Source organism: Chaetura pelagica, unplaced genomic scaffold (genome assembly GCF_000747805.2).
Source record: "Chaetura pelagica isolate M959 unplaced genomic scaffold, ChaPel_1.0 scaffold428, whole genome shotgun sequence".
Taxonomy (NCBI): Eukaryota; Metazoa; Chordata; class Aves; order Apodiformes; family Apodidae; genus Chaetura; species Chaetura pelagica.
In genome coordinates, this window is record NW_009954311.1 from 74,670 (window position 1) to 87,475 (window position 12,806).

Below are 12,806 nucleotides of genomic sequence, written 5' to 3' on the forward strand. Positions count from 1 at the left end.
TGCTGAATGCACAGAAGTAAACTGTCAATATCCTGAGCTGCCAGGGTCAAACTGGCGAAGAAGTATAAATTACTTTAGATGGGCCACCCCCCTGGGCTTCTCCAGAATGCCCACAGCCAGGAAGCAGCCTGCTCCAGCACTGGGAGATGCTCTGAAATTATCTACTCTTGGACATGGTTGTAAAACCAGCCCTGTTTACTGAAATCTCTGCAAGAGAAGGAACACAGCTGGCTGGGGGGATCCCTTTCCTAGTGATCCTGCAGCCAAGAGAAGTAGTGCTGTCACCAAAGGACCAGTGTAAAATTGGTACAAGCCCTGCTGGGTCTCAACCATGCAGCAGAGCTGCTCTCCCCAGCCCTTATCAGAGCTACCCGGTCAGCGCCGACATCTCCTTCAAATCTGAGCCCTCTCTGGGAAAGAAGCTGACGTGGGCTGAGCCATTGTTTGTGGGGATAAGAGGTAGGAGACAGGAAGAGGACGGATTGGCTTGGACTTTGCTGCCAAAGCCAGACAGGCTGCGCCGCACAATTGTGCTGTTAACACGACATTTGTCTGCCCTATGTTACAGGAGACCTTGTTTGGCTGCCAGGTGCCCCTTCTGCTTCACAAAGGGGGATTTTACTAGCATTAAGGACTCGCCAGTCAGGGCTGAACCTACCTACGCTGCTGCAGGTATCAGCACAACTAATCTGGACCTCACCCTGACCTCGGGACAAGCCCCCAAAAAATAGGGCACCAGCAATGAAAACCATCCTTCAAGGCCAGAGAGACACGACAGGGGCAATGCTGGTGTTTCAGGAGAGATGTCCCACTGTGGGGATGGCGGTGACACCCTAAGATCCTACAGAATGCAGGCTGGGTGCAGGCCAGGGCTCCCTGCCGGTTGCCGCAGGGGTGCCGGTGCCCCTCACCTCTGCAGTCACCATTCAAACCGTTTCCCCCCCAGACGGGTTGCTGGGCACAGCAAGGCCGTTTCCATGCGGATGGCTGTTTCTCCCCGTTGCCATGGTGACGGCGCCGGCAGGCTGGAGGCGGGAGGGTGAGGAACCATCTCCCTCCAAGGGCAGCGGGTACATCTAATCCGGCATCGCTCCATTTTGCGCCTCTGAGGAGCACCGAGGAGCTATCGAATGACCGGCTGGGCAGCGGCCAACAGGTGCTCAGCAGGCTGTGGTGCTGCCTGCTGCTCTGATTAACAACCCTAAAACCAAGCCCAACAGCAGCCGGCTGGCTCGGCAGAGCTTCCCTGACACCTGCCTGGCTCCCACTCCCCTCGCAGAGCCAGCCCCACATGTTCCCTGGGTCCAGGACCCTCCTCTGGCCCAGGGTTGGATGTCAGCGCTGTCAGCACATCCTCACCAACCCCATCCAAAGTTACCAGGAGCTGTCACCAGGCACTGGGATGTAGACAGTGTGCTGGGCCAGCCAACGCTCTTCTGTACCACTCTGCCTCTCCTCAAGGCTGTCACAACGCAGCTGGATGGAGGAAGGACACTGGCAGATGAGAGGATGAACCTGTGCAAGAGCAGCTTTCAGAGGGAGGTGGTGCAATGCCAGGAGCACCAGACCTCCAGAGAGCCAGGGCTGCTTTGGGCCACACTTGGGATAGTGCAAAGCTACTGGGGAGAAAGAAAGAGGACAACCATGGAGAGTAGAAGCAACATGTTTCTGGCTTCAAAAAGACTGAATTCTAACTGGTTCTGTCAACCACAGAAAAGGCACCAGTTCACACCTGGACAAAGCAGAATGCAGAAAATGCTGGGGGTTTTGCAGTGTTACTCACAAATTTCCATTGCCTTGTTGCAGTTTCTATAGGGTTTTCTTCCACAGTGGCCAAATGTTGTGCTGCTCCTGCTCTAGCAAAACTCCCCTGGGAGGCACCTCTCCCTGTGCTCCTCCTCCTTCTTGCCTGCCAAGGGGCCCTGGGTCCCCATCAAGCATCCCCTTGCCATGCTCCTCAAACTGTCCTCAATTTTTCAGACACACTTGGCATCCTCACAGAACTGACAACAGGCAGCAGTCACACCACCAGCAGACTGCAACAGCGAGAAGGTGCCCTCGGAAAGGATTTGACTTCTGGGAGGAAAGAAAGAAACACCACAGTAAAACATCCCCTGTGCCCAAGTGCAGCAAAGCCTGTGGGCTCCTACGATGTCCTCCACTCCTTGTTAACCAAGCACAAGCCAACATGTCACCCAGATACTGCAGCACAGCCCTAGGTAGCTGGGACTAGGGGCACTGTGCCCCGTTCCAGTTCTCACACACACAGGACCCACGGCAGTTGCCCATGAATTACTGGTTCCCAGACTGCCAAGTCTCAAACCGGTGCAGGTATTTTTACGTCAAAACATCAGGAAAAAGAATGTGCAATTCAGGGTTTTTCCCACATCAGTATTTTTCTGAGAACTCATTTCCTCACGCAGTAAGTACAGCTCTTCCCTGAGAGAAACAAAGGCAAATCAGACCTCAGCCAGGGAATGGCTCTAGCAGGGGATGCTGCTGCCTGATGAGCAGTCAGCCTGGTGGGCAGGTAGTGAGTGCCAGGCTGCTACTGCTGCAATGACTGACTTTGCACAGCTCAGCCCACATCCCCCGCAGCCCTGGAGCAAGGGAAAATAATAGAAAAAGAAAAAGGCCTTTCACCATTCCCTCCTCCTGAGGAGTATTTGGCCAGAAAAGCTTTTTACAACTATGTAAAAAGACAGGGAAGTGCAAAGCTCCAGGCACATCAATGACCTGGACTCTGAAACTCAGAATGAGGGCAAAAGCAAACCCACCAAATCCTGTCCTGTGTCTTGCCCACAGGACCATCTATGTGCTCTGCAGCATTCACCCAATTAAGGCTCACACAAGAATTACAGTTGTTGGAGGACAACAGGTTCCAGCCTTTCCCCATCTCTCTGCCCACACCCCTGAGAGATCCTGCAGGAAGAGCTGGCAGAAAAGCAACAAGACAGAGGACACAAGGAAGAAGGACAGAGACTTCTTAAATAATGAGAAATCTGATTCTTCTAGCTGGGTCAAAAGGACCAAGTGAAGCATAACAGACACCAGCACCTGAGCAAATGGTACTATGAGTACAATGAGAACATCAGGGAGCTAAATCAGGGCCAGCCCCTCAGTGCTGGAAGGTTAAATGAAAGGAGCCTTTAGTAGGGACACACCACTAATGGACACATAGGTTTGATTCTAATGGGACTTCTGTGGCTCTCTGTCTAATGCAGTTTATATAAGAAATATTGCAAGTGTCCTGCTTTGACTTTTTTTTGGAAGCACAGTAAGTAACAAAAAACAGCTTTCTGCTGCCAGGCAAACATGGTTTCCAAGTCAAGCATCTCCTTGTCACTTAATGCCTACCTGAAAAGCCACGGGCTGAAGAGCTTTCTGAGATGTTCAAGGTCTGCAAAGGTAAGTATCAGAGAACTGCATACACAAAAACAGAGGAAGTGTTTCAAGGAAAGTGGCTTTCACACCCAAGATGTGGATGCTTAGAGGAACCAACACACACAGGGAGCTGCTAGGTTGTTGCAAAGCAGCAGGAAATTACAATGCCTGGGGAAGGTCCTGTCTGCATGTTCTCAGCCACACTGTTCTGCAAAGATGCATTCCCTTGTAACCGTTTGGTTAGACAAGTGGATAAAGGATGGGATAAAGGAAGAGCCTGTGAATACTAGCTGGGCTAGTAATAATGCACAAAGAGGAAAACTTAACTGAAAGCCAGAAATTCCTCCCCAGCACTAGCTCACATAGACAAGTCTGTGATAACTACAGAAACCCCTCAGCTAGGAACATCCTTGAGCACACTTGTACTCCAAATGCCAGGAAAAGGCAGCAAACTCCCATGTGATACACCTGAGTAGTCCAAGGCACAATCCTGCTGTCTCTTCTTAGCAAAGGGCCACCACCAAGATTTTTGGAAGGCAAAGACAACACATCAGGCTCTTAAAGCAAATTCTGTTTATTCCATTTTTGTCTTGAGTTGATAACAAATCCTCATCCTAGCCTAGGAAAAATATCAGGTAGAAAATATCTCCCCTTTCCTCCCACCCTCCCCACCACACACACACATTCAGTTTCTTAAATAAAAGAATCAAAATTTCAAGCATGAGAGACTTTTCTTTCAATACATTTCTGTAATAAAATTAACTCTGTTGTAGATATAAAATGCAGCAGCCAAGACCAGAGGATCTGCTATGCTACTCCAAGGCAATTAGTACCCAGAATGATTAATCAGTTTGTCTGCAAACACAATAAGAAAATACTTAGCACTTATCCAGCATTTTTTTTATCCACGAATCTCAAAGTGTTTTACAAAAGCTGAAAATATGTTTTTGGCCTCATTTACAGAGAAGAAAACACCAGCTGGAACAGGAGGAGATTTGCTCCCAGTCACAGAACAATTTAATAGCAGAGCTAAGAACAGATCTCTGGTCTCTCAGCCCCACATCCAACAATTCATGCCATGCTCTCTGCTTCTCATAGGACAGCCTGAATTTGGCAAAAGCCCAGACTGCAGAAATATCAGTGTGGTTTGCCCTGACCTCCCAAGGCTGTGATGTCAAGGAGTAAACCCAGTCTTGGATAGAGCTGCTGAGAGCTTTGGAAAAGAAAAAAACAAGAAGCCTCACACTGGAAATGGGAACAAATGTGAGAATGGTGTAGAAGGAGGTAAATCCATGGTCCACAATGTGCAAATGATGCTCCACTTGGAGCTTTAATTGCATATTTGAGAAACTGATCACAGGTTAAAAACCTAAAACCTTGACAAATAGTGTTATCAGATGGAGAGGAACCTGGAGCTAAAGCACACATGGCCTGACACTTCTTCTATTAGCAGTCTGCTGACCTGAAGTCGCTCCTGACAGACCTGAGAAACCAACAGTGCAAACACCAGGAAAAGAGCAGTGAAATACAATGTCTTACCCTAGAAACATGATTAGCAAGGCCAGGAGGCAAGTGCCATGTGACAGAGAGTAAAGGCTGATTCAAGGACCCCAGGGCACCCTCCATTAGAAGGTCCACTATTCATGCTCTAAGCAGGCACCAGCAACCCACAGTTACTGTCCTGTGTGTTACCATGCAAAATGAATGCACAACTTCAACACTGTTCTTCACAGGAATGTGGCCACAATACACCACCCATAGCTCATTTTGGCCCAAACAAGACATCCCCAGGGTCCTTTCAAGTACAGGGTCTCCCATGTATAAGCACCAGTTTTGTACTGCCCTCTCAGTAGCTCCCATGGGAATGGGCGAAGAGCAGGCTCCAGCTTCTGATAGAGCACCTCGTGATCCTGGGATGGTGGCACTACCTGGCAGCACAGTCATAAACCAGCCTGTGTGCAGAAATATGCTGCCCTACAACCAAAAACTCCATTTTTCAGAGAAGAGGGTAGGCCAGCATACTCACCAGCTCACAGTGGCAGGTAATAACACCCAGGAGCTTATTTTATCAGCAGCAGAAACATGGCAGTGGCCCAGTCAGCATGGACACACCCACCAGCTGTGCTTTGAAGCCTGGGAACAGCAAATGGGGTTCTCACAGAGAACAGCACATCAAACATGGATAGGTAAACAACATAAGACAACAAGGTCCTCTCCTAACCGCAAACCTGCAGCAATGCACAGTAATTCAGGTCTCCTCCCTCCTATTCTGGGCAATCCCAAATGCTACTAATTCCTAGCACTGTACTGCAACAGGCAGGAGGGTGCCAGAAGCTGGGTCTCCCTTCCCCTCAGCAGCAAAACCTGCAGAGGATTCACTCCCATGCTGCAGAAAAAGTCCTTCCAAGGAGCTGTTGTAGCTCTCCACACCCCTCCCAGCCACCCATTTTCCTTCTGTGCCCACCTCCTTGTGCATTAGAGACACAACCAGCTGCCCTGGCTTTCTGGTATTGACACACCACCTTTCACCTACAGGTAATAAGGCACAAAAATTAAGTGACTTGCATAAAAGTCAGGAACACACCTCATGTCTCTCAACTGCAGCCATTTCTCACACCTTTTTTTTCCTGACCTCTTGCATATTAAAATCATGAGTAGATTTTGCGATGAGAACAGGATTCCGTTTCCCTAGTCATTCTGAAGATGCAAACATGGGTAGCTGTATTTCTGATCCCTCCCCGTGGCTCCCATCCCATCACTCCACAACAAGCTGTTTGTCTCAGCAAGGTAGGAGAGTACAGTACAGAAGAGAGCACTCCACAAACACGTTGCAAAGCTCCGTCTTTGCCATCCTAAGACCTGCATCAGGAGAGAAAAGTGACATGCCTCTGGGAAACCAGGCAAGAAACCTCAGCTACACTTTGTTCATCAACAGGAAGAGGGAACAGCAGTGCTTAATGCAGCAGGACCCATGCAGTACAAACAGGGTCAGAAGAAACATTTCTACACCTCACTTGAGCGGACGGGCTTTCCACAGCTGAGGGCACTGCAAGATGCTGGCTGGTAGGAGCTCCCAGGTTTCTTGACGTGAGTTTGGTTTCCTAGGGCCCACAAGTATCTGGCTTTGGTGCATCTGTGGCAGAGGCCCAGCCCCGAGGAGCACAGCCACCCCAGCCCCATGTGGGACTACGTGCAGCTGTGCCTCATGTGGAAGTTCACCACGTACTCAGCGTTGGTGCGCTGCACTGAGATGGCAAAGGGCTCGAAGGGGTGGAAGGTGAAGGCGACCAGGCGCCGCACCGTGTGATTGATGGGTCGCCCCAGGAGTCCCGCCTGGATCTCAAACTTCAGGAGGCCAGAATCACGAGCGTAAAATCTGAAAGGAAGAGAGAATGAATTATGGCCATTCCCAGCTACTGACTTTGCCATCTGAGCTCTTCACATAGAGACAAAAGTTCAGTCTCTGGTACCTCCTCAGGGGCAGGAGGCCCAGCTGGGTGTCTGGCTCTTGGCTACACAGGAAATTCCCTCCTAAGGCAGCTAGTTCTCCACTGTCCAGAAAATCCTGACTACATTTTGGTATCATCAGTGAGAGAAATCTCTCTGACATATTGGTAGACATAGCTGACTTCATAAGAGGGAATAAATTTGGTTCAGACCCCACTTGTGCTGGCTCTCCCTCCTTTCTTCATGCAAGCTGCTCCCCTTGATCCCTCAGGCAGATCCAACACTGAGCTCACTTCCCTTAGCAATGGCCTTCACTTCAAGTGTAAGGCCACCCCTTTCCTTTCCTGGTGCTGCCAGGTAGGCTTTACACTGCTGCTTCTCTGCCAAGAAACCTGAACATCTGGATCCAATTCTCCTCAAGGGCACCGAGTTGTACTTTGAAGTACAAGGGCAGCTTTGCTGATCCTTTCAGATTTCCATCAGAAAAGCATTAACAAGATAGACTGGGCAGGGAATACCTGCTGGATTGCATTCAACAATCACAGCAAGGGCAGAGGTCAAGGAAAACCTTGCATCCTCCTGCTGTCACCCACAAACATGCCTGTGGGTCAAGCTCATTTGTCTCCAAACAGGTGAGCTCTGGAACACAGTTCGCAGTGTGTGAAGGGAAAGGGAAGACTGCCAAGAGGATGAGGCAAACACACTGAAGTGATGGGCAAGCCCAGGAAGCTCTTTGCCTCCTGAACCTTCTCTGCACACCCTGCATAACCAGCATAAGCCCAGGGAACAGCACTGTCCTGCACTGCTGTTGGAACAGGAGGCTCTCTGCCAAGGTTTCTGGGATGTGGTGGTGGAGCTTTCTGGATGCAGCACCTTCACAAAGCAGCTGGACTCTTAACTCAAGTCTTCACCCTGAAGTTGTCTCAATTTGCTAAGTAATTTCATCTGCTCTTTCAGTTTCAGGCACGTAACTGCCATTTTGCCTCCCAGTTTTCCTTTTTCACCATCACTTGGTACATGTGGATATTTTGCATTTTCCTCTGGTTTTAACTCAGAGAATGCTTTTAATCTCAGAGCACATTTCCTCCCCTCCTGCCAGCAATACAATGCACTCAGCTCTCAGCCTGGAAGAACGGGTGATGGCAGATACAGACGATGCTGTCTCAGAAGCAGACATACTCCACATTTTAACAACGCAGCCTATTGAGAACCTCATGTTCTTCCTGGAGGGCCACTCTCCTCTCCCTTCCTCTGAATCAAAATGCCAGCCAGCCCTGACTGAAAATTGCACACAAGAACCCAGTAAGAGAATCACAATCTTGGTATTTGGCTTTTCAAAAAGCCCTTTCCCTCCTACACAAGGCTGGGTATGCAGAGGGTCATTCTTCAAATAAAGCACAGTCCCCCCCGTCTGCTCCCCTCTCTCCCCAATTCACAATAATTTACTACTCAAGATGAAGCTCCCTGTAATCTCAAAGATGTGCCCAGTTTGGTATTTTTAAATCTATTTTTAAAAGTGCTCTGCAATCAGAGCCCATTTTCATGGGCTCTCACTCTGGGGATAAATTAGGCACTGCAATATAAAATTGTATGTCAACAGAAACAGCAAGACTAGCCTTTTCAAACTGTATGGAAAAGGAAGATTTATCTGCAGACCAATTTTTTTGTTAAATGGCTCCTTACTAGCCATCCAGATGGATTTTAGAGACCCCCTACTACAGGGAAGGCTGTGCAGAAGCCTCTTTTTCACGAGTGCCATCATTTCACCAAGTGAATATCACTTCAAGCCTCCTGAAAACATACTGGAAGATGGTGGTAACAGGGAACCTAAAGTCCATCCCACCTCAGAGCAAAAAAAACACTGGTCTCTGAAGTAGCCAGTCAAGATTTGAACCTTCTGGGATGCAGAAAGGCACTAAGGGTTAAAAGGACACAGTGCACAGAGGCACCAAAACCGAAGCCTTACAGGTATCCTTCCTATTTCCTCCAGAGTGCCAGGAAACCAAGTACAGGTTGTAAGACCTTTAGCTGCTGAAGAGTTCAGCATTCTAGCCAACTATGAGACTTCCATTACAAGTCCTGTGGCCTCTCATTTCCAACCCCTCCAGCCACAACAGGCAGCAGCATTTTTTTATTAATCCCTTTGTTTTGCATGTGAGAAACACAGCAGCACTATTTCAGCTAAGGTTAGTGCTTCAACTCGTGCTTACTCTCCCAAAACCAGAAGCCCCACTGCTCCCAGGCCCTATTCAAGTTCTAATTGACTCTGCACAGCTTTGAGCTCTAAAAGCTCTGAAACGCCGGTTTGCTCAGGGGAGGGAGGGAAGGTGGCACTTGGCTTTGTTTACTACAAAGAGGTAACTGCAGCAAATGACTGCGGTTTTGCTCCCTTTTGTCTGCAGGAGGCAAAGGCAGGTCGGCGCTGGCAGACAACTGCTGGCCGGCAAGTTTTCCCATCGTCAAGCAAGACAAGGGGGAAAGGGCCGGCTTTTCTCTGCAGCTAACACGGGAGCTGGAGATCACACCAAATCATAGAGGCAGAAAAATCAATTAAATATACTTAATTGGGGAATTGAGAGTGCAGAAATAATCAGAGGTTCTCTGTCACCTGAGTCAAGGCCAGAGGAGACATGAAACCACTTTTTGCAAACGCATTGATGAAAATAAAGTTGGGAAACCGGCCAGAATTGTCACCCGAGGCTGCCTGAGCCCCCAACACGAGTGCAGTCACTAAACAAAGCACTGAGGCACTAAAGGCTCTCATTGTTTCCAGAGCATAGGTTTGCTTTTGCAGTATTGTAAGTAGAAAGACTATTCTGCCTGGAAAACTCAGCCTCTTCGAGCCTTTCAGGCCAGAGATGCTGGATTTTTAACCACTACTACTTGCAGCCAACAAAAGGAAATACAGTCCTGATGTTTCTGCAAGAGACATTGCAAACCTCCTTACTCCCAAGCTCGGACTTGCTCCTCCTGCCAGCATCGAAGACTCAGACAGAAGAGGCACAGAATGGCTCTTACACCTGCCTACAACTCCTATTACAAAAACAAATTTCCTACAGATCACAGAAAGAAGGGGAGTATGAAGAGGAGTACATCTCCCAGGGTGAGAACTGCAAACAAGGGAAGTCTGAAAATAGCTAAATCAATACCACAAGGCTTCTGAATAACACCTAACCCAGCTGCTATTTTATTCACAGGACAAACCAGATCATCCTTGCCAGCTAAACCCACATGCTCAAAAGGGATCCCTCCAGCATAGGAAAGCAGGCATCCAGAACCATAATCACTCTGCAGCCCAAACACAATCAGTGGGACTGCACAAAGAGGAACAAGAGAATTCATATGGAAAAAGCTCAGGCTTCACTACCCAAACCTTCCCAAGGGCAGTTCAGTGAGAAGCCCTGAAAAGCCCTCCCACACCTACATGATGAAACAGTTATGGCAAGGAGAGAGGCTGAGCTTCGTGGGACTGCCAAAATAAACCCTCTGGTGAAAGGATGTCATAAGAGAAAGGCTTCCATCTACTCCCCGTTCCGCACCTTTGATGCCACATGGCAGAGGTGATTTAGAGCTACTCTCCCACTGCCCCCCTCACACCCAGCTTCCTGTCCCATTCCATACCTTATAGGGTGATCACCACAGGTCTTGGGCCGCTCCATGACTGACACCCACTTGTCATCATAGCTGAAAAGGGAGAGGTCGAGGTAGGGGCTGCCACTGTAGGACTGGGCGCTGATGGGGAGCTGCCCCAGCAGCCTCCGCACAGCCTCCGTGTGCCCTCCGTACTTGGCATTCACTATAGTGTCTTTGAACCTGTGGCAAAGCAAGAAACAGGTTTTACTCAGAAAGGCCACAAGAGAACAGCACAGATCAGATAAACTCAGGAGGAAAACCAACAGGGAACAAAAAACGGCAGCAGTGTAAGAACTAAACCAGTTCCTTTCCAAAGATGGATCACAGCAATTCAAGCACCAACCAACTCTGGTGACCTTTTTATCCTCCCTCATCATTGCTGCTTCTGCTCTGAAAAGTCCAAAGATGACAAAAGCACAAGACTGTGCCTACCCACAAGGTCTGGCCCCAGCTGCTCTGCAGTACAGGAAACAAACAGGATCAGGAACAGGGAGAGATGGATTAGCAGTATATCAGTCAATCCAAGTTTTACCATGAAGTGCAGAAACAGCATAAGCAAAAGCCAGAAGGTTTCACAGTAACAGTTGAGCCCTTAATGTAGGCTTTGCGAGGGCCCTTCTCTCCAGCCACTCTGTTTTAAATGCATAAAGGGAGAAACATAAGATGAGGAAGGATCTTGATAAGAAGCCTAAGCTCCTCAGAAACCAGAGTGAGCTGAAAGTTCTTACTAGTAGAGAGATTCACACAGGCCAGATTTCTCTTCCCAAGTAAAATTTGAGCTTTCCATGCACAAGAACAATAGATCAGCTGCACAGATGTCATACATCAAGGAGGGTAAAACATTTCCTTTTGACCAGAAACACTCATCCAGAAGCCAGTTTGCCATGGATTATGCTCTATAACACTTGGCTATGAAGTGAAATGATCCTGTTACAGGCTCTTGTGGCCAAGAAAATGCAAAGATTCTCCTCTCTAACTAAACACCAGGCAGGAGTTGCTCTCCAGGTGTCTGTGGTGAGCTCTCTGATTCTCTCTCACTTTAAGCATTGTGGATTTCCTGACAGGCAGCTCTAGAAAGTTACAGACACAGTCAACTTCCTCTTACTTACATGACATCAACCTAAAATCAACAGAAGCTTCGTGCCCGTAAGTGACTGCAAAGTACTTTGGATGATGTGAAACAAGTCACTGGAAGAACAAAACACCCTGACTCACATCAAAATATATTCCAAGAGAAGTATCATCCTCTGCTTCATTAAAACCACATTTGACTGCTAAAGGAAATTCTAGAAACCCAGGTTATTTTGATCAGCTTTCACAACAGATCTAGGCAGATGAGCTTTCTTTCTCCCAGTAGTTTGATGGGAACCACGAGTTTGTGACTGATGATGGAGAAAATTATACAGAAACCCAGTATAATGCACACTAAAGTCAGAGGAGGCCACTTGACAAAATATGTCTAATTAAATGACACAAGCATCTTGACAAATCTTATCTGCAGGGACCTAAGCTACTGGGCAGTAAAACTTTCATAATCTCTGGTAGAGCTACTGCCTAAGAAGAGCCAGAAACATCTTCTCCTTAAAATTCCCTTCCCTTCTTCTAAGCACTGGATTGCCAGTGCTGTTCCTGTAACAAGACAGATGCTGTGGGATATAAAATCAGATGCATGAGGCTGCAAGAGGAAGCAGGTACCAGCCAGACCCTTGCATCACTCAGCAACTAAAGGAACTGGTCTCCTCAGGGTTGCCATCACTATGTGATACTAGCCTTCAGCTGACGGGGCCAGCGGGTGCCTACATGGTACAAAGCATGCTGCCAATGGCTCACCGGCGCTGGATCTGCCTGGCAAAGTTGTTGCTGGAAGCTGAGCAGGGGAACTGGACTGCCTCACTGTGCAGGGTGGCATTCCCAAAAAATTCCTGAAGAGGTCACAGAAGTTCTCAAACAGCTCCAGCAGCTCATCAGACGTATTCTCAAATACAGCAATAACTTCTGTGGTCACCATGTTGTACACAACGAAGAAGGAAGGCTGGGGAGAGAGGCAGAGGCAGCGGTTACCAGGACAGCACAGCTGGGGAACCTGTCCTTTCTTTGTCCCCACGTGACACCACAGAACCTGCCCAAACTTCTCAGCAGCACAGGAGAACCTCACATCCTCACACTAATCCACTCTGCTGTTCAAATGCCTTAACATATACCAAATTATCCACCTCTTAACTGTGGTTACTTAGGAAGAAAACATAACGGGCTTCCAATTTTTCAGCTCAAACTGGATGTCAGTATTTTTGTTTTCTTTTCCTCTCTGCCTTCCATCAAATCCAAAACACTTTCTAAATTGC

The 12,806-nt window shown here is 48.3% G+C and overlaps 1 protein-coding gene across 1 annotated transcript in view; it reads right to left on the bottom strand.

The window, feature by feature from the left end:
• Positions 1-6,570: 6,570 nt before the first annotated feature.
• The window catches only part of DET1 (de-etiolated homolog 1 (Arabidopsis)), a 10,025-nt gene continuing 3,789 nt past the window's right edge, over positions 6,571-12,806 (bottom strand). Inside the window, 4 exon segments of the mRNA XM_010004040.1 lie at positions 6,571-6,760; positions 10,453-10,644; positions 12,295-12,374; positions 12,377-12,496. Of these exon segments, the coding sequence (XP_010002342.1) occupies positions 6,571-6,760; positions 10,453-10,644; positions 12,295-12,374; positions 12,377-12,496 (582 nt within the window).